This window comes from Sesamum indicum, linkage group LG2 (assembly GCF_026168435.1).
Source record: "Sesamum indicum cultivar Baizhima isolate 11 linkage group LG2, ASM2616843v1, whole genome shotgun sequence".
NCBI classification, from domain to species: Eukaryota; Viridiplantae; Streptophyta; class Magnoliopsida; order Lamiales; family Pedaliaceae; genus Sesamum; species Sesamum indicum.
Window position 1 is genome coordinate 20,900,435 of NC_142658.1, and position 25,654 is coordinate 20,926,088.

General features: G+C 34.4%; 3 protein-coding genes across 4 annotated transcripts; all 3 read left to right on the plus strand.

Annotated features, from left to right (window-relative positions):
• The first annotated feature begins 754 nt into the window (after positions 1-754).
• On the plus strand, positions 755-6,920 carry LOC105156393 (ubiquitin receptor RAD23d). Of its 2 annotated transcripts, XM_020691977.2 has the most exons (13): positions 755-959; positions 2,403-2,564; positions 2,995-3,048; positions 3,873-3,940; positions 4,081-4,102; positions 4,145-4,236; positions 4,344-4,515; positions 5,162-5,314; positions 5,398-5,466; positions 5,563-5,610; positions 5,709-5,818; positions 5,925-6,003; positions 6,480-6,920. In XM_020691977.2, the coding sequence occupies exons 1-13, from the start codon at positions 894-896 to the stop codon at positions 6,594-6,596; spliced, it is 1,212 nt and encodes a 403-aa protein (XP_020547636.1). In that variant the 5' UTR covers positions 755-893; the 3' UTR covers positions 6,597-6,920. The 2 variants fall into 2 exon arrangements, with proteins under 2 accessions (XP_020547636.1, XP_088733773.1); XM_088877647.1 differs by having other exon boundaries at positions 4,081-4,236.
• A 5,373-nt stretch (positions 6,921-12,293) lies between these two features.
• Positions 12,294-14,960, plus strand: LOC105156394 (protein NRT1/ PTR FAMILY 3.1). Its single transcript, XM_011072514.3, has 4 exons — positions 12,294-12,581; positions 12,807-13,024; positions 13,109-13,668; positions 13,760-14,960. The coding sequence occupies exons 1-4, from the start codon at positions 12,500-12,502 to the stop codon at positions 14,643-14,645; spliced, it is 1,746 nt and encodes a 581-aa protein (XP_011070816.1). The 5' UTR covers positions 12,294-12,499; the 3' UTR covers positions 14,646-14,960.
• A 900-nt stretch (positions 14,961-15,860) lies between these two features.
• Positions 15,861-19,958, plus strand: LOC105156396 (Glycolipid transfer protein (GLTP) family protein). The gene is made up of 5 exons (XM_011072515.3): positions 15,861-16,073; positions 16,170-16,422; positions 17,944-18,116; positions 18,596-18,741; positions 19,402-19,958. The coding sequence occupies exons 1-5, from the start codon at positions 16,018-16,020 to the stop codon at positions 19,506-19,508; spliced, it is 735 nt and encodes a 244-aa protein (XP_011070817.1). The 5' UTR covers positions 15,861-16,017; the 3' UTR covers positions 19,509-19,958.
• The last annotated feature ends 5,696 nt before the right edge of the window (positions 19,959-25,654 follow it).

The window sequence follows — 25,654 nt, forward strand, 5'->3', positions numbered from 1 at the left end:
TAATTTAATTAGAGATGATGGGTAAAGATGACGACAATAATGTAGGTAATTCTATCATATTGGTGTTAACGAGGAGTTTGTGCTGTTTATAAATTTTAAGAGTTTATTTATTGAGTGATGCATCTTTTAAAGACAAAATTACGGGATTTATATGAAGTCAAAATAAATAATATATCTACAATAAAGCACGGATCAAATCACAAGTTAAATCATGATTTATATGTAAGTGACGAATAAAATTATATTCACCTATTTATAATGATGGAATTGAAAATATAAAAGAAATTGAACCTGCACAATGAGAATAAAAAAAGGGTTAACTACACTGCATTTTTTATAAGATCTGATATAATTACACATAAATTCCATATGATTTGAAAATCACATCTAATATCCTTAATATTATTTACATGTAACAAATATTGGGAGTGTAAATATCTTATGAGTGTAAATAAGAAAGTATTCGGCCCAGTACTCCAGTTGGGCTGTGGCCCAAAAGCTATAAAAATTTCCAGAGTGAAATAGCAAAAGGGGGTCCCACTCATAAGATAAACATTACTTAAATCCCACAAATCCCTTGTCGGACAAAAATCTAGCTAACTTTTATTCTCATCCTTCCCCCTACTACTACTCTCTTCCCCCTTATCGTGTCCATCACGTGCCAAGTCTATCATCTCCATTGCTTCTCCGTTTTCCTGACGACAACCAAAAGCGCGTCTCATCCCTACATCTAGTAATTTCAAGAAAGCGGAAAAAAAATTAAATAATTCTTTACTTGCACCGCCGGGTTCTCTGTCCTCTTCGTCTCAATACTCTCTCTCTCTCTCTCCCCGATCCGATTTTGCGACGCTGATAAAGATAAAATTGTTCGTGGAAATAAGAAATTCATAAGGATGAAGATTTTCGTGAAGACTCTCAAGGGCACCCACTTCGAAATCGAAGTGAAGCCCGAGGATACGGTTCGTGTTCTTCTTCTGTTTCTTTTTTTCTTCGAAATTTTCGTCTGATATCAGAATCAGAATTCCGTATGAAATATGGGTATAATTTGTTTTTTATATTTTTGAAATCTTGTTGTCGAGTATTTCGGGTCCTTGGGTATTTCGATTTGTACTCGCTTGCTTTTTTCGAGTGATTTTGTAGTTCGATCAAGAGTGTTAGTTTACTGAATTTATGTTTGAATTGCGGGCATTTCATGTCTTCGTCAAGTGTACATATACATTCTAGTTGTGGGACTGTTTTATGTGATTGTTTTGTGATGAACTTTTCAGCTTGCTATACTGAAGTTAGTTGGCGTGGATAATCATCATGTTAAGAATTATTTCTAATTTTCTTAATTTGATGTCTGTCTTCAATGTGTAACATTAAGAGTTTCTTTAATTTTATGCTGGCGTTATAGTTTTGTTTAGCGCAATTCATTTGGTTAACAATTTCCAAATGGTTCTTGTTTGAAGTCATGGAGTTTAATTCTTGAAGTTAGCAATATTGATATTTCTCATAAAACCAGAAAGGACTCACTAATTGTTGATTTTTTCGCTGTTGGTCAATGGCAGTGCCATGGTGGTTGCTGATGTGTGAACACCGTCTAGTGTTGTTTATAAGGAATGAAAAATCACAAAGAACATCTATGTATATCTTAAAGTTTACTAGCAAAACTAGAGGCTATTTTTAGTGATCGCTATCAAAAGGTTTGGTGTAGCCCTTTACATAAGCTACCATACCCTCTTAGCTCTTACAAAACCACATCAAGGAAATATTTCCTTATAGAAGCTCGGTGCACAAAGGAAATGAATCCATATTTAAGGAGAACTATTTACCTAAGTTCCATGAAGTTTCTTATAAATTGAAGAAACATGTGATTAAGCAAAGAGGCTATAGTGGATTTTCTTTTAATTTCCCAGTTGAGAAAAGCTGTTTGTGGCGGATACCATGCACTAGACTGAGGAAATGAATAAACGCTCATCTTCTGGTGGACATAACATATTTGATGATCTTTTAACTGCATAATAAATCTCTAGCTTTCACAAGAGGAACCAAATGGTCAACATATTATTGTTAGAATTTCCTAAAATGGGTTCTACTTGTGATCAGATCTTTTTGAGGCTGGATCAAAAACACGATTGCTTTTCATGGAGTGTGTGCATATTGTTGCTCTTGTTCTAGATGGAACAAAATATTTGGTGGAATTACTTTTCCTACTGATATGTTTCAAAGTTGAGTTTGAGAATAAGGATTATACTCATGCGTGGTAATAATGAGTAGTGAGTTTCATTAGAATCTAGCGTACTTCATCTTAAACAATGCTTATGGTGACATATATATGTTCTAGTTCGCACCTGAAATTCGTATATTGCCTTGAAAGTATGACTCTTTCTGCTCATCTTTATCATTGTTTTATTTGGCAGGTTGCGGATGTGAAGAAAACCATAGAAAGTACACAGGGAGCAGATATTTATCCTGCCACGCAACAGATGCTTATCCATCAGGGAAAAGTTCTTAAAGATGGAACGACACTGGAAGAAAATAAAGTTGCTGAGAGTAGTTTTGTTGTTGTTATGCTGACCAAGGTAAAGGTTGATAAACAATGGCAGAAATACATTATATAGGTCCTCAGAGGTGGATCTTTTAAGAGCTAGCTACTTCTTTGCATATGATTTTCAATTTCTTCCTTACCCTTTGTTTTAGTATCCTTTTATGATCTAGAAATGACGATCAAGCAAAGAGATGCCCAAAATTTATTAGACCGAGATGAATCTGATACAACATGCTGTGGACTTTGAACTCTATTTCTATTGGTCATAAAGATGATCACGCAGATTTTAGAAATGGATCTGGTAGTGGGCATGCATATATCCATATTATTTTTTGTACGTTGTTAAAAGCTGAAATTGTGCACATCTGTTACAATACAACCAAAAATCTAGGACTTACCATACATGTTGCTATTGCTATTGATTGTGATGATATATTTATGATGTTCTTTATGTAATGTTGTAGAACAAGGGATCAGCAGGTGAAGGCTCAACAATGTCGAGTGCACCCACTGTGAAGGTAATGCCAACCCAATGTGCTACTTCAGCAGTGTGATTTTTCTATTTTTGATTAAAAAACCAAGATTTTTATTGATTCTATTTGACCATAATTCTGTGGTCCCTTATCCTTTTGAAATGATAGCTGTATTTTTTGGCGATCTTATCAGAATATACATCGTGAATTAAGATGTTAGCTGTCGTACCTTTGTTTGACATATTGATTCCTACTCTGAATGTTAAATATGGGATGCAATTGTCTACTAGAGCAGGAATTCTATATTCTGATTCCATTCATGCAAAAGAAAATTTACTTGTCGATACCTTTCTAAATGTGAAATGTTTCTTCTATTCTCTAGTAGTCTAGTTACCTTGACTCTGAATTTTTTATCTTTTATCACCAAAATAAGACAGAGAGTTGTACAAAATAGCCTCTTCATTTTGTTCTATTTCTATAAAAGGGTTCTGAAATTATTGTTGTGAGAGGGGCCAAAGTACACTTTGGGCTGGTATCTTGCCTACATTTGAATTAGGTGGGATCCGGCATTTTATACAGCTGTTATGGTGTGGCAAACTTGAGATCAGCCCCTGAATTTTTCATCTATGAAGTAACTCCAATTTGTCTTTTTTTAACTATTTCCTAGAGATTTCAGCAAAAGTTCTAGCGTTTGACTCCCATGTGCACTGTGTCTAGTCTTATTTGATTGCTTAACTATGTTTGATTGACATTGAAATATTAGATTGGTTCTGTTTTTCATATAAAATTAAAAACAGTATTTTGTTAATTTCTGATCATTCTACTTAGAGTGGCAGTATTTAGATCTACTTTTGTCTCACTCCTTATAGGCACCACAGACAAGTACTGCTCCCACTCCAACTCCAGCATCTACAACTCCGCAAACTCCTGCAGCGACGTAAGATTTATCTATATGCCGTCTAATATGGTGTGGGGATTTATCAATATCCATCCACCCTGCCTCCCTTTGATTATGCGTGGGAGGTGGATAGGATTTGCTTTATAATTTGTGCCTCGCATGCTGTTACTACTTTACAGGGCTGCACCTGCTCCCGCTCCAGCTCCCGCTCCCGCTCCCGCTCCCGCTCCCGCTCCCGCTCCCGCTCCCGCTCCCGCTCCCGCTCCCGCTCCCGCTCCCGCTCCCGCTCCCGCTCCCGCTCCCTCTCCCTCTCCTATTCCAGCTGCCAATAATACGTGAGCATCTGTAAAATGAGATTTGATGTTGATACATCTGTATCTAAATAGTTAGCTTCGGGGTACTTTGATTGTGTCGAGTTTTGATGGTTGTTTTCTGGTGGCAGGTCGGATGTGTATGGCCAAGCTGCATCTAATCTAGTTGCTGGAAACAACCTTGAGGGAGCAGTCCAGCAGATTCTTGATATGGGTGGGGGAACTTGGGATAGAGACACAGTTGTTCGAGCCCTTCGTGCTGCTTACAACAATCCAGAGAGAGCAGTTGAATATTTGTACTCTGTAAGTCTGTCAAACCAATATTCTTCTGTGTACTAAAAAATTTTCTGGTGCTTTGGTCAATGGTGACTTTTTGTTGGATGCTCAAAGCCTTAATCCTTGAAAAGGAACATGTGTGAGCGTGACACAGATCCATCATGACTAAAATTTGGCTATACTCTCTGGGGATGAGGAGAAGGGATTTCACTGGGAATTCCTGTGTTTTTTGGATGAACTACTCATTCAATGTTAACTTTTGTTTTGGACAGCAGCCTGATGCTAATTGTTACCCTTTGCTGGATCTTTCATGGGCCAGCTGTTCCGGCACCACTTATCTGCTTTTGATCCTACCCCCTTCCATAATTCTTTCTAGTGACAACATTGGGATTATAGGAAGTCATCCTTTTCTCTCATGTTGCCATAACTTGACTTGTCCAATTATGGTTATGTGTTCTGCTCTTAGGGTAGCTCATCCTCATTGAGGTTTTCATTGCTTGGTTGAAAGTCTTCTGTGGCAACAGTGGTTCTGACATTCCCGTTCTACGATGTGGTATTTGTTTCCATCTGCTCTTGTTTGACTATGTGGCTGCTGATGGTTTTTCTTAATTCGAAGGTGAAACATATCCGAATTTTGCTGAATTTAGTATTGATACTGTTTGATATGTCTCAGGGGATCCCTGAGTCAGCAGAAGCTCCACCAACATCTGCAAGTGTGCCCAGCAGGCAGGCTGCTAACGTGCCAGCTCAGCCTCAGCAAGCAGCTCAACCAGCAGCAGTACCTTCAGCTGGCCCAAATGCAAATCCACTGGATCTTTTTCCACAGGTTCTTGGTTATTTTGTCTTTTTATCCTTCATTCATCCGAGTGAGAAGCATTTGGGTGATGGAACTATGACGCTCTTGTACAGGGCTTTCCAAGTGTGGGCTCAAATGCTGGTGGTGCAAATACCTTGGATTTTCTACGTAACAGCCCACAGGTAGAGTTATATGAATCAGAAAACCTCAAGAAGAAAAAGGGTATTTCTTTCTTGTAAGACTTGTAAGAAAATTTTGTTCTTAATATTTTGCTTCAGTTCCAAGCACTGAGAGCAATGGTACAGGCCAATCCACAGATCTTGCAGGTAGCTTGGCACTCTATGACAAAAACCTGTACCTCTTTTAAATGATTGGTAATATGTTCCTTTGCAAACATCTGATTGATATCTGTTTTTGTCGGCAGCCCATGCTTCAGGAACTAGGAAAGCAAAATCCTCAATTAGTTAGACTGATACAAGAACACCAGGCTGATTTTCTTCGTCTCATTAATGAGCCTGTTGAAGGCGGAGCAGGGTATCATAAGCTTAGCATTTTATGCTCAAAACATGCTTTTTCATTCATTGCAAGTATTGGTTTGCTGACTTGTTGGTTTCCCCCCTATTTTTACTTGATGCATCAGGAACATACTGGAGCAGCTTGCTGGAGCAATGCCACAGGCTATACAAGTTACACCTGAGGAACGTGAAGCCATAGAAAGGGTAAGTGATACACTGACTCGATCTTACTTCTCTGGAGGGAATTAAGGGACTTCTTTAGACTTTTGAGTACATGTTTCTGAAAGCCTTTTGCAAGATTTCACGGTAGGCAAAAGGGGAAATTCTTTTTTCTTTTCATAATATTTGCTTCCTAATAGGATACTGTTTTTAGAATCAGAAGAAGTTACGGAGATTGCTGAAAAATTTATTGGGTGCTCACCGCACAGCTAATAAAATTTAATCAAGCAGCCAAACATAGTATTCTTTGACCTACTAATACGAAATTCTCACTGTGGACATAGAACATTCCTGGAATTCAGACACTGGGGTTCTGAATTGAAAATTGAAATTTCTCACTTGGACTTTGAAGTTGATGCCGTCCCTTCTCTGTGCTGTAATGATTTTCACTATGTGAGGGTACAACGAAACATGTCGCAACAGTTACTGATTTTGGTGTTTTTTGCCATCATGTGGTTCAGCTTGAAGCTATGGGATTTGATCGAGCGCTAGTACTGGAAGTGTTCTTTGCCTGCAACAAGAACGAGGAGCTTGCTGCAAACTACCTTTTAGATCACATCCACGAGTTTGAAGAATGATGACAGGAATCAAGTTGGACATGTTTCATCTTTTCCAGCCGTAATTTGCCCTCTTTCGTTACTTCCCATCTTATTTCTTTTTAGCTCTTAACCACCTTGTACGCATACAGTGAACCTTTTCTGCCATCTTTCCAGGATTCGTACGATGAAGAGGATCATCGTGTTAAGAAAACTGTAATTACCTTGTCATGTCTATATTTGTGTCTCTGGTGCTCGTATACAATTTCTTTCCAAGGTCCTGTACATGAGCTTCCCTTAATCTCTGTGATTGCACCATGGGAATCTTTTCATTCCAAATAATCAGCGATCAATTTGCTTTCGTTTTGTTGAGTATTGCACGATTTTCATTAATTCTTTCTGTAAATTGGCAATGGAAATATAATTGTGTACGCAGGGGCATGACCATTTTATGGTATCTGGGCGATGTTCTGGCCTGGCAACTGTCACCTCTCTCTTCATATGTAGTTGTCTTGTTTGGCTGCAAGTTTGGGTTGACAAGAAACTCTTGATCTATACACATTTTTGTTTGTGGCATAGAATTTCTCTTATCTTTTTGGTATGAGAGAACAAGCAACTTATTGTAGCCCCTGATTTTATCTGTTCGGAAAAACGAGAGCGATTATAGTAACTTAATGAGTAATAAAGTAAATAAAAGCAAATTATGTACTTTTTTTGATTCTATGGTGGCTTATATGTTCACTTTTTTTCTTAATTGGACAGAAAAATAAAATTGAATTTCAAATGGGTAATAAAGTAAATAAAAGCAAAATATGTATTATTCTGTCTTTTTGGTGGCTTATAAGTTCACTTTTTCCCTCAATTGGTTAGAAACAAAATTAAATGAGGAGTATTATGTACATTTAGTTATACTTCTCCTCAAATTTGTTCTTTTTTATGTTTTTTGATCTGCTTTATCAAATTTATTCTTATATACTTATCTTAACTTTTATTTATTTTATCCACCTTTCAGCCTAATCAAACAAATTATAAGTTTGTTAGTTTAGTAATTGAGAACTCACGCTTTTTTAATTAATTTTTCGGTTCTATTTACTTTTACATACATAAATATATATATATATATTTATATATTTCCTTTTTGGGAAAAAAATTCAAGGATAATTCCAAATCTTAATTTTCTTTCCTTTTCATGAGGTATTTGCACCCAGGGACAGATGCTACTTGGTATAAGGTCTAATTAGTAGTGCAGTTATTGAATTCTTGCCGATTAGGGTTCCGCAACATTTCATTGTTTTTTTTTTTTGGGAATTTATTTGTCTCATTAAATTATTTAATTCTTCAAACTCAAAAACTGACTCAATATATCAATATTTTAGATTAAAGAATGTAGTTAAAGAAGACGAAGAAATTACTATAAAAGCACATTACATGCCCATATCGTTGGAGTCGAACATAATAAAATTTTGATTATGAGGCCTCAACTTTACTATTTAGACGTGACTCCTTCGTCCACATTGTTAAGTATATACGTACACGTTTGACTGCTAAAAATATCTTTGTTTTATTAAATACGTATAGTTGGCATTTGTTGAGAGTTTTAAGTCGTTCTTGGCCATATGGAAGCAAATTATAATGCATCTTTCGACAAGGGTTAATTAGGAAATACAAACTCTTGGTGGGGGTGTGTTTGTTGTCGATTAAAGTAGCTTTTCGGATCACCAAAAAACAGAAAGCCAACAAAGGGCTAAATGGGGTTTGGAGATTGCCTACTTTCTTGAGTAAAAAGTGACAGCCAAACAAGAAATTGCACGACCTCTCTCTTCTCTTTTCCTTTGGACAAAAATCTCTCAACTTCCATAAAGTAACTATGTTACGCTGCCAGAAAATGACTCATTTTGTACCTGCAATTTCCCACCTCCACTAATAATTCATATATGGTCCTCGCATGCATGTGATGAGAATTACCCCCATTTATGAGGGTATAATAGTCATTCCTTTAATAAATCTTCAAAATACTGTATACAGAGTTTACGAACGCCCTCTTGCTTAGTAGACAACATGTACAAGCAACCAATTAAGGCTTAATTAAAGCCTTAGTTAGTCGCACCATAGCTCTTTTATTATATTTTTTATTTCACACGTATGGTCCGTATATATGTATAAATTCTTTTCTCAAATTTTCAATTTAATTATAGGGATAATTACACTCTTCTATATGAGATTTTGTATAATTATGCATAAACTCTATGTGGTTTGAAAAATTGCATCTAGTTTGCTTCCGTCTAACAAATAGGTCTTTCTATCAGTCAAAGTTCACTAAATTTGTTAATATAATAAAAAGAAAACTGAATAAAAATTGATATTTACCATCGATTGACTTATTACTAACTTATTACAGACCAAACAAATCTTTTGGGACTAAACTATCCTTACAACGGTGAAGATATATCTCTTCACATGCATTAATATGTAAAGATGTATAAGGATAATTTACTCGTAAACAAATTTATCTAGCTTGCAATAAATCAATAATAAGTCAATTGGAGGTAAATATAAAATTTATTCATTTTTTTTGTTATTGTAATATAATCCAATGAATTCTGACTAACCGGGAAACTTATTTGTTAGATAGAAGCAAATTTCAAAAGTATTAGATATAATTTTCTAAATCGCGAAGAGTTTACGTGTAATTCTACACAACCTCAGGGTTTGACAGTGTAATTATCCCTTAATAACATAGATATTTTATATAAGTAATTTTATGGATAAATTACAATGAGCTCCTTCAAGTTTTTTATAATTACAAATACTTTCTTATTATTTGAAAAATTACAAATATCTAATAAATACCTTATACAATAGCTTGTTACAAGAGGATCTTTGTTAAACGATCATAAATTTTATAGAGGTATTTGTTATTTTTCATTTAACGAGAAGTACTTGTAATTATGGAGGAGCTTGTTGTGATTTTATATTTATAAATTTAATATAACATAAAAATATAAATTTAAAATGAAAGATACGGACTCGTTGTGAGTGACGCGTAGCATGATCACGGGCACAAAGTTGAAACCAGTCATGCAACAGAGGACCACTTGGTCAGAATCAGACATCCTCCACCTCCACTACATTCTTGTTATCAAACTTGGAACTGAAACCTCATTTGATTGGGGGGATCAGAGGTAGTAAGGATCGATCAGTCTTCAATCTTGACCAGAAACTGCTGATCATTTGATGGTATTGGTGGGCACAAATGTTTGATTGAGATTTACGGTGGACATGTGTTTTCTGCTGCGCGCGAGGGATGGATTTTCGGTGCGCATGCCAAGTAATGTGGGACTGAATGCAGATAAACATACGTTTGGATTGTGGTATTCTTGTGTCACCTCTCACGTCACTTGCCATTGTAATAAACATTCATGTAATTATGAATAGCGGATTGTATTTGGATATTTATATTTGGGTTTACTACAATTATCTTCTACCAGGTTTTGATATAATTATGAATATTTTTTCGTTATTTAAAAAAATATTAATACCTCTCTAATTTTAACGGTCATCAAACTATTAGCCTAATTAATTAAGTTTTCATTTTTTTTATAGTGAACTGACAAAAATGATCTTGTGGATTAAAAATTATAATTTTATTTATTTTTTAATTTCTTTATAGACTAAGTGGATTTCTTTTTTTATAATTTTTAAAATTTTTCCATCTCTCTGTTTGATTTTTTTTTATATAAATTTTTAATTTTTTAAAAAAAATACAATAAGAGCAAAGTTGACAATTTCATACAATCATTTCAGGATTACATAATTTCATCAAACATTAGGAAGTATTTATATTTTTCAAACAATGGAGGGGTATTTGTAATTATGTCAAACCTCAAGAAAGGTTATTGTAATTTGCCCTTTATATTTACTATAGTCTGTTTATACCAATTATCTCTGTTTTATTGAGTACTTATGCATTCATTTACTGAGAAACATTTAATATCATTTACACAAATTATTTTCTTTTTGAAAAATTATATATATATTTTCTCCTAAACATCAATATTGTTACAAAATTCACCCCTACTTCTTGACTGTTGGGAATTTCGTAATTATATAGAATACATGGATCATTTATCTAATTTATCATATATAGACCAGGAATTTAAATGTGATTATCCCTTATATTATTTATTATATTTAACACATACCCGATATGCTCATAAACATTATATATGCTATTTATTTTATTTAAGAATATTGCTTTGATATATGCTGCGTATTTATATTAAATGCAAGAAAATTTAGAATAAATAATTCAATCATTCTTAAGAGTAGTTGTTAAGGGTAAGACGCATTTTGAGTTTCATAATTAAGATTTTAGGTGACACATGGTTCCGTAAATAGGATTTGATGACAATACAATCATCCACAATTTAATTATTATCTAACTTGATTATTTATTGGTATATTAATTTTTTTAAATTAATTTTAACTTTTCCACTCATCATGATTTTTTATAGCTACCTTTTGGTAGTTTTTTTTTTTTTTTGCATTCATTTTTATCTTATATATATTTTAAGTAATTTTAACTCTATAAAAAGTAAATAATATAATTTAAATATTTTATAAAAATTATGCACATGTATGGAATGTGCCACACTTACTAGCTGATATTAAGAATTTCATACGTTTTTTTTTTATATAAAATTATATACTTAATATATTTATATATAATTTTGAATCCTTGATATAATAGTCGAATTAAATTTAAGATGTATATTTAGTGGAAATCATTTTCTGTGTCTTAAAAAATGAAAAAATAAAAAAAAGAAATAGGGTTGGAAGTAAAGGCAACTGAAGTTTATTTATGAGACTGGAAATTAAAAGAATGCAATTTAGGGTATCTGTTAAATGAAGAAGAAGGTCGTAATTGTTTTGTGAGACCACAACTGCATGTGCTGCATAAATCACTAATTTTTGTACCCAAATAAATCATCTATTCAATAGTAAACTCACCAGCTTTGACTTCAATCTCAAATTACCTCATTATACATAACACAGTTGGCGAAGTTGAACCCGATCAATGATAATGAGTCGAGTTATAATTTCATTAATATGGGAATGTTTTAATTTATTTTAATAATAATTGTTGATTAATCATAAATATTTGATATTGACAATCTGTATATTAGTTATTGATAAATAAAATCCAAAAGAATGAGAAAAAACTCTCTCGAATAAAAGGTAGAAAAGTGGGTGAATACATTTTAATACTCAGATTGGACGTTTTATTTCAAATTTTATTTTATCTTTTACTCTTTTAACATATACAGGATACACGTTATAAACTTTTTTTATAAAAAAAATATAATATGTTATTTTTATATCTTAAATAAAAAAATATAATATAATATAAAATAGAAAATCCAATTGGGTGGACATCAGTGGCATGACGACAGAAAACCTTTAGAGAAAATTCCACAGCTGTCCTCGCTTCTTTCACATAAAATCCCTTCACGATTCTACTCTTTCAACAACCATATGTTTGAATGAGCGGTGAGCCTCCTATACACTTATTTTCATTTATTATAATTATTATTATTTTTTGTTCTTTTGCAATTGTAGTTTCTTGGGGTGGGCATATTCGACCTTTTTTTTTAAAAATGTAAATCTAAATTTGATTTATTTTCTTTAAAACTAAAAATATTAAGTGAAATTGTTTAGATAATGCAATGTTGTCATTTTGAACTATATTTTGTCACATGACCATGAATCTCAAATCAATTGAATATTTGAAGTCATTCTTCCAAATCCAGATTGATCCATCCAAACATTGAGGGGAGAAATTTGAAACCTAACTTACATGTGTGTTTGTGTGTGTATCAGCTGCCTATATATACTTGGCTTTGGTGTCCATTTGATGCTAAAAGACCACAAGAACTACATCAAATATGGATACAATGAAGCAAAAGTACCATCATCACCATGTCCAAAGGAAACAAGGTGGCATCATCACTATGCCATTCATCTTCGGTAAGCTATTGTCTATCAAGAACATAAGTTGTAAATTTCTCACACACCTAACCATTATAAGGGCTGTAACATTGATTGGTGACGTATATATTCACCATTGATTTTGTCTGCGAGAAAAATTCCTATACGAATCAAGTTTGACTGTTCAAAAATTATATTGAAAGTGTTATTGCACTTGCCATATGATCAATTTAGTAGCTAATTCTATTCATATTTTTTGTGCAGCAAATGAAATATGTGAGAAATTGGCTGTGGTTGGCTTTGGTACCAACATGATCAGCTACTTAACAAGCCAGCTGCATCTGCCAATGACTAAGGCAGCCAACACTCTCACCAACTTCGGAGGAACTGCAGCCATGACACCGTTGCTCGGGGCGTTCATCGCAGATGCCTTTGCGGGAAGGTTTTGGACCATAACAATTGCTTCAATTATATACCAAATAGTTGAGTTTCTCATCTTTTTTAAGCAACAGAACTTTTGTAATTGTGATGGACTTTACAAATATTGTTAACTGTATCTATTACAGGGGATGATCAGCTTGACACTATCAGCGGTGCTGCCAAACTTTAGGCCTCCACCCTGTAAACATGACCAAATTTGTGAAGAAGCTGATTCAGGCCAACTTGCTATACTCTATGTTTCGCTCTTGCTAACGGCCTTAGGCTCAGGGGGGATTCGGCCCTGTGTCGTTTCATTTGGGGCCGACCAATTTGATGAAAATGACCCTGAGCAGAAGACCACAACTTGGAAGTTCTTCAACTGGTACTACTTCTGCATGGGGGCATCCATCCTTGTGGCTACCACGGTTATCGTTTACGTTCAAGATAACGTCGGATGGGGTTGGGGACTTGGAATTCCAACAGCTGCTATGTTTCTTTCGATTATCGCGTTTATATTTGGCTTCCCTTTGTACCGGAAAGTGGATCCTGCCGGCAGCCCATTTACGAGGCTGCTGCAGGTCTGCATGGCGGCGTACAGGAAGAGAAATGTGCCTATGGTTTCTGACCATAAGATGTTGTATCAAAATGAGGATCTTGATGCTGCTATCTCTGTTGGTGGCGAACTTGTTCATACCAAAAGCATGAAGTAAGTGGTTTCTTAATTTCTCCGCATTCTCTTCCCTTGTTATTTCATCATGTCCAATAAAAAATCCTCTTCCATTTGATCAAACACACAGGTTCTTGGACAAGGCTGCCATTGTAACTGAGGATGACAACCTCAAGGCCCCCAACCCCTGGAAGCTCAGCACTGTCCACCGTGTTGAAGAACTGAAATCCCTGATCCGAATGGGGCCAATATGGGCCGCCGGCATCCTCCTCATCACAGCTTCCGCCCAGCAAAACACCTTCTCCCTCCAGCAGGCCAAGTCTATGGACAGACACCTCACAAAACATTTCCAAATCCCAGCTGCATCAATGAGTGTCTTCACTCAGACATCTATGCTATCCACCATTGTCTTCTACGACCGTCTTTTCGTCCCCCTAATGCGCAAATTCACTGGCCTAGAACGCGGGATCTCATTCCTAACACGAATGGGGATAGGCTTCGTTATATCGTTGCTAGCCACATTTGCTGCAGGCTTCATCGAGATCAGGCGTAAGCATGCTGCATCGGCCTACGGCCTAATCGACCATCCTCAGACAACTATCCCAATCTCCGTCTTTTGGTTAATGCCACAGTATTGTCTCCACGGAATAGCTGAAGCCTTCATGTCAATCGGGCACCTCGAGTTTTTCTACGATCAGGCACCCGAGAGCATGAGGAGCACCGCGACCGCATTATTTTGGCTCTCAATCTCAGCCGGGAGTTATACAAGCACGCTCTTGGTTACTCTTGTGCACAAGTTTACTGCAGGAAAGAACGGATCGAACTGGCTGCCGGATGACAATCTGAACAAAGGCAAATTGGAGTATTTCTACTGGTTGATCACACTGTTGCAGCTCGTGAACTTGATTTATTACCTGCTTTGTGCCAAGTTCTACACACTGAAGCCAATTCAGGTTCATCAAGCAGTTGATGAGAGCGAAAACAAAGATGAGATTGAGCTGACAGACCATGTTTAACAGCACATATATGTAGTGGGACATGATCAAGAATTTAGCTTAGCTTCTGATTTTCCTAGAATGAATCTTGTGTATGTATGTATGATCTAAAGAGAGTGAGTTTGCTATATGTTTAAGGCTTTTTTGAGCAGAATGAAGCGAACATATTTGCAGACCATCAGCAAATGTTCCGATTGGGTTGATGTTTCATGAACTAGGTGCAACTTTGAGCCCAAGATAAGTTGATGAATGATCCATATAATCGACTTCTGGAAATGGGCTCCTCATGAATTGATTTTATGGGCTTTTTGTTCTAGTTTTCATGGGTTTTTGCAATTGTCATTATCCGATTTGGTCTGTTGTCCAAATTCCAAGTCAGCAGGTAAACTTTCTGTGGGATGACTTTAAAAAAAACTATAAATTCTTAATAAAAAATTATTTAATATTTAATATTGACCATATAAATTTATTTTAATTAATTATTATTAAGATATTAAATATTAATTGAATGATATTTTATAGACAAAAAAAATAAAATAAAACAGCAATCAATGAATTAAGGGGAAACAAAAAGCGGAGCGGCGGCGATCCATTAAGGCACTAACAAGCTCTAGCCAAAGCAGGGAAATCCCTCATATGGTCAACAATGTTATTTTAAGACTTTGGTTTGTGAAAGTGATGTACAGTTTGACTTCTGATATGTTTGTTTGTGTGTCAAATTAGAACACTATTTCAAAAAATAAATAAAAGCGAATTCTGAACTCAAATTATAACTAGCAATCTTTTTAATCATCAATCAACTTCCCTCAAATTTAAAAATATTCAACAAGATTTTTAAAATAATTTAAGAATTAAAGGTAAATTTATTATCATTCTCACCTTTCCGCATTACGCACCATATCAATTAGTATTAAAAAATTAAATAAATTGTTGGGAAAATTTTACTTCAAAATTCTAATTATTTTTTTTTCAGAGAATTAATATTTATTTCCAATTTTTCGTAAATGGCTGCTGCCTAAATTAGAAGGTTGTAACAAAATCATATTGGATTTTATCCAAAGAGTAAATAAATAAATAAATATAAGTTACAGGTTAGGTTTGTAATGAAGGGTCAAAAAAGGAATAAGGAAAAAAAAAAAAAAGAAAGGTAAAAGAATCGATGGCTGTAACTGCTTTTTCTCGTTATAGGTGGCGCCAAAATAAACCGCTCCGCGTATCATCATATTTCGCAGTTTCCTGGCAAGTGGGAAGCCCGCAGGCCCGATATTCCCAGCCCGACTTTAATCTCTATATTTAAACCTCTGCGTTTCCAAATTACAGAAACACAATCTCTGCCCGCATCATTCGTTTGCTTTGAGGTGAAACGCCAACATTCTCCCGAGAAGAAAAACCCATGGCGCTCAAATTCCACTCTTTTTTCTCAAGAACTGAAGGATCATGCGCTGAAAAGTAAGCAATTTCACGTATTTTTTTGGGATTTGAAATTTGAATTTCGAGTTTGGATGTTTGATGATTGAATGTGAGAATATGTTATTGATTTTGAAGGAGCGAAAATTCTGGTAGAATTTCAAGAATTTCCAAGGATGAGGATGATGCTTTTGAGGATGCGACGGCCGAAACGAGGCCTCTGTCCGCGGTGGCGGATGCGTTTGAAGAGGTCTCTGCGGTGGTGAAGGATAAGGGTCTCAATTATGATCTTGATTTGAAGACCTTTTGTGATGCGTGCTCCCTCGTCTCGATTCTCTTTGGTTGTTTAGGCATGGCGTTCAAATTCGCTGAATTAGAGTATGTTTCTAAGGTAAGTTGAATTTTGGTCTGAATTTTTTCCAATTTGTTACGGCCTCGTTTATGCAGATTTAATATTAAATGACTTTTTTTTTATGGATTTCTGGATATAAAATTGGTGTTTATGTTACAATTTGTAGTTATTGTTGCGGTGAGATCATGTGATTGTGTTGATGGTGCTTTGTTTGAATATTGAATTGTTTGGATTAGCTGATATGCTTCAGGATTTATGCAAATCTTGCACTTTTGCTTTCATCTTGGCCATTTTATGATCAAGCTTCATAATCTCTAGATTAGTGTTACGGCTTAAGTCTCATTGTCATCCATTTCTAGTCTACATATAGATGTAAATGATCCATTAAAGGGGAAATATGGATGAGTTAATTTCTCTGGTAGAGATATGCATATTGTGAAGTATTAGTACCTAGGTATATTTTAATGTGAAGTTACACGCTCAAGAAATATGGATAGTTGTTGAAGAGTTGTGTGCAATGTCAACTATATGTCAATTGAAACAGAGTGACATATTTAGAGTATATTGCTGAGACTACGATTAATTAATAAAACCTTTTTTTTTTATGTCAATTGAAACAGAGTGACACATTTAGAGTATATTGTTGAGACTACGATTAATTAATAAAACCTTTTTTTTTTGCAATCATACAAGTTTAATTATTGTGTATGAATCACCAATCATTTTACTTAAAGGGACCATTATTAAATTAAACATCAGCTTCTCTATTAATATTTTTAAATTGACGAACAACAAGTGCAAATATAAGCAAAAATAGTATCTTATTAACGTATGGGGACAAAACGGTTTTTAATCGATTAAGTTTGTTTTAGAAGTGATTTTTCTCCAAACACTATCTAATTTAGTTTTTACTTGCTTTTCACTTTTTTTTTATAAACGCTACCCACTTGTGATTCTGCTACAACTTTCAACTTTTTCTACAAAAATCATTTCTCTAAAAACATAAGTTTTTGCAAGCACTCCCATACTTATACATGTAACTTAGAGTACCATTTCTAATTTCTTGAAAAATAAAAACATAAGCCTAGGAGGTGGAATGGCAACAGCATCTGGAATGAGGAACCCCAAAAGCATTAAGATAACCTTAGCTAGAAAATATAAGTCAAGTGCATTTAATCTCAATACTAGAAGTTGAATATGTTAAATAAACCTGCATAGTGACAACTAACTGCGAGAAATGAAGCCTTTTCCATGTAAGAATTTGTAAAGTAAAGAATGTGTATTGGAAAAATAGAAAATGAAGTTGAATAATCAAATTGTTGTTAGTCATTCATTGGACCCTGACATACAACATAGCTGAATGGCTTTTTTATATTAATTTTCTATTTGATGCCTCACTGGTTACTATCAGCAACTGAAGTTAAATTTACTTTCCTCCTTTATAAGTAAGATCTTGTTCTTTCAGATTATAAGCATTCCAAACAATTTGGTTGCACTTGTTTTTATTCTTTCCTGTCTTGTTAACTTATTGGATTGAATCCAACATCTGATGCATTTCAGGTAAGTGGTCTTGCAGAAGCATCAGAGAGCTACGGTACATTAAATAATATACTTGATTTTGATACACAAAATGACACAGTGAGGACGCCAGGAAGTCTTTCACGTAATTTACGCAGAGTTAGACAGGGTCTTGATCTCATCAGAGCTCTATTTGAAAACTTTTTGTCATCAGGGTACGTTTGGCACCTTGTTATTCTTTTTGCTTTAAGATTTAAATAATCTACATTTCTGATGTTCTGGAGATAAGTTCTGATTGGTTGCAACTTGAATTTAGTAATGGACTTTCTTGTTTCCAGATTTACTGTCGAGTAGTAGGTTTGTAGTTTTTGTATTCATGGATTCCTTTTTGTCTTTCCTCTGTTTCTTTCTGCCCCATTACTATACTAAAAGCTCGGAGCAATCATAAGAATGATTAATTTAAACTATGTATCTGTGCATCAATTTATAGCTTTAAATTTCCAGATCTCGTAGATTTTGCTTCTGTTGTTCATGTTATCTCCTGCACTATGCATGATTAATTTATAGTAGATGAATAATTTCGTTTGAAGGGGATATGACTTGCCAGTCCATCCTAGCGATTTATTTGCTCATGATACTTTGAACTATGGTTTTGTTTGAAAGAGCATCTGAAAATATACTGTGCCACTTGCAGTAATGGCTGTTTGAAAGATGCTGCATCAACAGCTTATGCAAAAACATGTGCACCATATCACACGTGGGCAGTCAGAACTGCTGTTTATGCTGGTATGTATGGTCTGCCAACGAGGGATCAACTACTTTTGAAGCTAAATGAAACCGGTAAGTTCAAATCTGTGAATTTATCATTGCACCCTTTTTCATATTATGCATCATGGATGTTATTCACATTTTTATGGGTAGTACTAAAGTGATTTCAATTCAGATGTATTCCAACATTATCCCATGAATTCAACCACTAAATTCAAATTAAGGGAATAAAAAATGGAACAGCAACGGAAGCGTACATGTTCATTTCTATTTTGAAAGAACATACTGATTGAACTCCAAGAATTCCAGTTTGCAACTGGGTTTGGAGCAGCCATGATCTCCTTTCTCTTCTCAGTTTCAAGCTGACATCCTGTTAGACCCTTTTTCCAAAAAAATACAGTCTTGACCGTGGTTATCAAACACAAACATTTTCCTTGTTGATGCTAGAAACTTTCAAGTTATGGCTAAAGTGAATTACTTTAACAAGAACATGGAGGCCGACACTTGGTGCTCAATCGAGTGATTTCCTTCCTATCCAACTAGACACTGTTGGTTCAATAGCGATTAGTTGCATATTCTCCACCATAGATGATCTGTAAAATGTCTATAGCATTCACCATCCATAATTCATGTCACGATGATGATGATGATGATTAATAGCATCTTACCTTTGAGGCATATTGGTGATTTTCTTGAACTGATGTGATTAGTTTTACTTGGACATTGTTACAGATGAGTCAGCTGAGAGAGAAATGATTAGATACATCAACGCCTCCATTCTAGTCATTCAGTATATTGATAAGTTGTACACTTCAAGAAATATCAGCTTGGATTGGTGAGCATTACATCTTCCTCAGAGTTGTTGAATTCATCCACTCTATACCTGGAGATACTTCCGGGGATCCTGCTTATTCCTTTGGAGCTTTCTAATCAGATTCGAGCTCTTGTTTCAAATAACAGACTTGTTTGTATGTGATATGTATTCTTAACTATTAGGTTTTAGTACAACGATAAATATATTAAATTAGAGATGAATGAGGATGCTTGTGCCAGGGTGGTCACCAATCTTGCGAGCACTCCTAGCTGTAATAGCATTATTTTCTGTTGACAGAAACTTAGGTGTTCAACACTAGTATTTTTCTGTATGTATTTTCACTTGTATGATGATCATCTGGTGCATGTATATATTAATGGCATGCCAGGAGAACTCGAAATTTGTACAACACAGGTTCTTTTATAATGAATTTCACACGCATCGATCAGAGGCGATGCTTGTTGACAAGCGTCAATTTGCGTTTTCTGTTTTTGTCCTCTCAAGATGCCACTTTTGGAGAGCTTACATACAGGACAAGAACTAACTAACCGATTGCTGTTTGATAGCAAAAATATTCTCAAGACGGAATGTACGCAGGAAGGAAGCAGAAGAGCATACATATATTAGCCCTACATAATATCTGAATTTCATAACTAGTCATCATATTCAACAAAACAAGCATTTGTACCTTCTCATAAAGGCCGTCAAACACTTGTTGAAGTCTGCACCCTCAGACTCTCCACCATTTTCTTTTGCACTGTAGCCACGTGCGACCTAAATTAATAATCCTTATATGAGAAATTAAATTGCAGACTTGATTTCTCTTTAAATAATGATGCATTGTTTATCAGTTGTTCATCAAACTTGGACTTTAATTAAGGTTAAGTGGAAAGTATTACTAATTAATCCAAAAAATATAATCCTTAGCTGCTAAGCAAATTAATAATGCAGTCGACATTGAGAAAAAAGACAAAAGCAAGAGTCGATTTCATGTCGTAATTGATTAGACGACGCATACGGCTACTGTACTGACTCTACTGCTGTAGGATTGCTTGATTTGCACGGACTTCCATTCTTATAGATTCTACGATTTTGTTTATCCTCTCCAATAGTATTTGGGTTTGTATTTTTCTCCATCACTCTCCCTATTTCTGAATATTATAAGAAAATTGCTACAGACTACGATTTTATTGGCTATAAATTAAAATCATAGTAAATAATCATTAATATTTTTTTATGTAATTTTTAATAACATAGTGACTTACTTGTTAGACAGAAGCAAATCTCAGGAGTGCTAGATGTAATTTTTTAAACCACACGGAGTCTATGTATAATTACACAAAATCTCAAGCAAGAGAATGTAATTATCTCTAGATTCTTTATAATCGGACAATGTGATTTGAGGCTTAGGGTATTGTCTCTTCCAATTTTTTAGTGTTATAATTTCGTTTTAATTAAAATATCTTGTTAAGAAGAATAGTGAACCCCAAAATATATAAATTTTATTTACAATCAATATGAAAATTGATGGGTATAATTCTAATTTTATCTGAAAAATACTATTTTGCCCCTGAGAGGCCTCAAAATTATATTTTTACCAAGAAGACACGCGTCTTCCTAATCGGGTGGGCTCGCTATTCGAGTTAGATCCAATGACGCGACCCTGACAACTCGGGATGTGTGGAAGGCATCTAATGGACCAACAGAATCCCCGATTTTACACTATAAATACTCTATGTTCAGTGCTTTCAGAATACCTTGTTTTTACTCACTTCTTTACGTTAGATCGCTCTGACTCGCTAGCTTGAAAACGACCTGCTTACGCTACCTTGATACCAAGCACTGACTTAAGCATCGAAAAGTTTGAGTTAGGGATTACCCCAACAAGTCTAATAATCTGTTTTTCTTTTTTCAGGGTCCTTACATCAATTTAAAAAAAAATAACGATCGCGAATCACTTGAATGATTAGTTAATTCAATTAGAGAAATTGCGTAAAATTGGACCAAATCAAAAATCAATATGAAATACGTAATGACATTATTACTTCCCAAATGAGGAACGCAGCATTTCAACGAATAACGCCCAATATGAGTAGCATTTGAAAATTACTTGGAATTTATTGTGCTCACCCGTAAGGAGGAGGAAGCTAATAATTGAGGTGTTAGAGTTGACAGTTGTCACGAGTTTGAAGGTCCTGATTGCATCACTGCTCCGCAACTGGATGACAATATTTGTTAAGAGTTAGAGTTAATTGGAGGAGAGTGGAGAGCGTTGATTTTCTTTAATTTGGTGCTTTCTGGCTTTCCACTCTTTGATTTCTGATTGGTCAGACATTTTCATTTGCCATTATTAGGGGCCTCTCTTGTCTGATTTCAGACAAACAAGTTAGCACCCCCAACGAACAAAGTGAAATCAACTTTGCTTCCACCTCAGCCATTTGGGTTTCAAAGATGTCGTTTTGGTTCAAATCTTGCGTGTGAATTAAAATGTATTGGCCCTACTCTTCTTTGTACATATCATAATTTGTTCTTTATTATTTATAAATCTCGTTTGATCGAAAAATAAATTTGAAGCTGACATCTTAAAATCAATAGTTAGTTTGTGACATGTATGATGAATGCTTTTTGGTATGAGAAAATGTACCCATTATGTCATCTGGATTGGATACATAGGGAAAAATGTCATTCAATCATTAAACCATATATATATATAATATCAACATTTTTTAGGGTAAGTTATGTTGATACTTCTTATGGTCAAGTCAACGTATAAAAACACCTCATGATTTTTTATAAAATTATAAATACAACCTCAAAAATATGGTTGTAATTACGCTACACCCCTTCTTTAAAAGCAAAATTTATATTACACTAACACTTCCTAGCTGTAATTTTACACCCTAAAAATCATTACACTAGTACCCCTCAAAGGATGTAGCAATAATTTTGTGTATATTTTTTTATCCTAACATCAAGGGTGTTAATGTAATTTACCCTTTACTTTGTAATATCAGTATATATTCATTTAATATTTGTTTCAAATAGATGAATTAAGATCTTGCATAAATAAGAAAAATACAAAGTAAATAATGAGTTCAAATGATTTAAAATTTTAGGTTAAGTTAAACTTAATTACACAAAATGAATTCATCAAATTATATTAATCTCAGCAAGTGAAGTAGGGCCCACTCAAAAAAATAAAAATGGAAGTGAGAACATATGCTCAATCAGCTGATTCAATAATGTCCTAGATTTGTGCAATCATCCTTTCCCCAATAATGGTCTTAAGAGTATTTCACTAAGGAGCCTACCACACATTTGGAATCCAAAACTATGCTTCCTATACTCCAACCACCATAAATTCTTTATATTCCTATTCAATTTTTTTTTCAATATATTTCAATTAATATTATCCAATTCATTAACTTACTATCTTGCGGATTTATACTATATACGTACTATCTTCGTTTTTTAAAAGATACTGGATTTTATTTTTTAGAAAAATAAAAGAAAATATCAACATATATATTTCTCCTTTTCACAATCAATAATTTATTAATTTGAATAATAAATGAATTATATAAGTTTTAGAATCATGCTGACTTTATATATGACAAATTGTAAAAACAAAAAAAAAAGATTGTGATAAAATTTCAAATCAAGAAATCAGAATCAACCAACACCATATTTGACACACAATTCATCATTAATAATAACGTAAATCACTCAAAACTCTGTTCGCACCAAACAAACAGAGTAAAGCGCACCGTATTTTTATATAATGGGTTTAGGGGTTACAAGTGTGATGAGCTAAACGGGCCACGCGGCCAAGGAAAATAAGGACGCAAAATCTGATTCCTAGCTACCAAATCCAAATATTAATTAAAAACGTTTGCTTTTGTGTAGCTAGTTTAGAGGAAATAATGTACGTAGTTGAGCGTCATTGTCAATCAATCGCCTGCACCTTTACTTACTGCCCACTGTGCCTCAGAATACTACCAACATTTATGTGCTGATTACAATTGGAATCCCTTACTTGAGGAAATTATAAAAGTATAGCTTTAAAGAAGTTGGATATGTCATCACGCGACACTACTCGTTAAAATAAGATGCTTAAGAGTTTATAATATATTAAAAAACATTGTTTCATAACTTTTAAAAAAGAATAGTTTAAAAATAAAATATTAAAAAATTATAAGCTTTTTCTCATATTGATCACAAAATTTTTATTATTGAGTTATATAAAAGTAATATACTTTTCATCTATGCTTGGAGTTATTTTTGAGTTCTTTAAGGAGGACTCTTTTTTTTTTTTTTTTTGTTTGAGGAAACGTACTCTGGGAGATTATTTTGTGCCATGTGCGTGGAGAGTAAAATTGTAATTTGTTTTGGAAGTGATTAACGTAATGAATTTATTTAGATAAAATGAATCTAGCTATTTTTATTTTTTTTAAAAAATGACTTGATTTTCTCTTATTAAGTTGCATGTCGAATAATTCTTTTTTTTATTAGAAGTATCAAATTAACACACATGCCAGGATATATATTTAGTTCCATCAAACGCATTCATAAGAATTTAAATTCACATAATAAGTATGGCAAAATTCAATCTTAAATATTAAATCGCAATATTCAATCATAATCCTAATATTATAATCGAACAAATGTTTGATGCCTAACATTTGGAGCTTTTCTCCATTAACGGTATTCTTGAAAATGGGTAATGTATCAGGTGAGGAAACCTAGTCCATGTGAGAAAAGGGTCATTGGATTTCCACATTTCAAGAACTCCATCATGAAAATGCCTATTGGCTAATTCCAAACAACAATGTCGGACATCTGGTCCCCAGGGGCTCCTATAAGGCCACTAGCCAAAACAAACGGACTATTGCATGTCCTACCCCACAACAACCAAATATTTTCAAGTTAGTCCACTTAAATTTCTAAGCTTTGGACTAACAATTAATTAATCATTCTTTCACCGTTTATCATACATTACTTACAATGGTAAATAGGAGTATCACTTATTACCAAAGCAATATAATTGATATACTATGAATATAGTAACTCCTTTTAGACTCTTGTCACCTGAATTTTTTCATTACTCTTCTAATTCAATTTTGAATTTTTATATTTGAATCAAAAATAAAAATTTTTGAATGTCGAATCTACAACTTTAAGTACTTGATGTAATTTTTACAATTTATTGGTGTCAAGTAAATTTTGTAAGTTAAATGCTACTTAAGTGAAAAAATATTAATTGTATATTATTTGTGGATATCCCATAAAAAAATATGATGATTCAATTAATAAGATAAAAAAAAAAGATAATTAACAAACCAAATTTGGTATACCTTCAACATCATAAATAAGTATGTGTTTTCATATGCAACATAATTGTGGATGTGTTGCCACATTTCCCACATCTAAATGAGAGAATTTGGGTAGGTAGGCTTCATAAGTTACACAAAATTCTACATTCATCATTTGATTTATATATATGCAATTCGATGTAAATAAGAATTAAATTATATTTAGACAATCAATTTACAGAGAATCGAGTTTGAGGAACCCTCAAATAGGAGTAAGCACCACATAATAAGTATTATTATATGGTGCCATACAAATATTTAAAAGTGAATTACTAAAAAAGAAATAAAAATGATAAATCCTGATTTTAGCCCCAAGGAACTGAAGAGTGGTGCTAAATAGTAAAATACACCGCAAAAAAATGAAAATAGTTAACAAGGACCAAAGTGCAAATAAATTTCAATCGTGTGAAGATGATTCGCCCCGCTGTACCTCTTTTGGCGTCTTCCCTCCTGCACTCGACACGTAGCAGGGACCACCTACTAAAATTAATTAGATTCACAAGAAAGAGTGGCCACGCACGCTCCCGAGTAGCGCGTGTGCTCAAAGCCCTGGGGAACTATCTCATCCTCCCGAACCCATAGACCATAACGTGTCGCATTTCAGTAGATGAAAAGGTAAAATGAAAAGATGCAGAGTGGGGCCCATCTCTTGACACTGTGGAAATATCAGCCCCATTTCTGCAAGGTCCACGATATCACATGTTCCTCTGTGCATGACCCGACCCGGACAACTCACCCCGGCCCCCACCCCGCTCCGGGCCCCGCCCCGCCCACACCTTATATCATGCTCTCCTCTTAC

What these genes read in the sequence shown, in the direction of transcription:
- LOC105156394 (XM_011072514.3), top strand. Translation starts at nt 12,500, where the DNA reads ATGGATACAATGAAGCAAAAGTACCATCATCACCATGTCCAAAGGAAA. An exon ending in CACTATGCCATTCATCTTCG is followed by an intron (nt 12,582 to 12,806) that starts GTAAGCTATTGT and finishes TTTTTTGTGCAG; the next exon opens with CAAATGAAATATGTGAGAAA. An exon ending in GTTCATACCAAAAGCATGAA is followed by an intron (nt 13,669 to 13,759) that starts GTAAGTGGTTTC and finishes TCAAACACACAG; the next exon opens with GTTCTTGGACAAGGCTGCCA.
- LOC105156396 (XM_011072515.3), top strand. Translation starts at nt 16,018, where the DNA reads ATGGCGCTCAAATTCCACTCTTTTTTCTCAAGAACTGAAGGATCATGC. An exon ending in AATTAGAGTATGTTTCTAAG is followed by an intron (nt 16,423 to 17,943) that starts GTAAGTTGAATT and finishes GATGCATTTCAG; the next exon opens with GTAAGTGGTCTTGCAGAAGC. An exon ending in TTTGAAGCTAAATGAAACCG is followed by an intron (nt 18,742 to 19,401) that starts GTAAGTTCAAAT and finishes ACATTGTTACAG; the next exon opens with ATGAGTCAGCTGAGAGAGAA.
- LOC105156393 (XM_088877647.1), top strand. Translation starts at nt 894, where the DNA reads ATGAAGATTTTCGTGAAGACTCTCAAGGGCACCCACTTCGAAATCGAA. An exon ending in CAGTTGAATATTTGTACTCT is followed by an intron (nt 4,516 to 5,161) that starts GTAAGTCTGTCA and finishes GATATGTCTCAG; the next exon opens with GGGATCCCTGAGTCAGCAGA. An exon ending in AACGTGAAGCCATAGAAAGG is followed by an intron (nt 6,004 to 6,479) that starts GTAAGTGATACA and finishes CATGTGGTTCAG; the next exon opens with CTTGAAGCTATGGGATTTGA.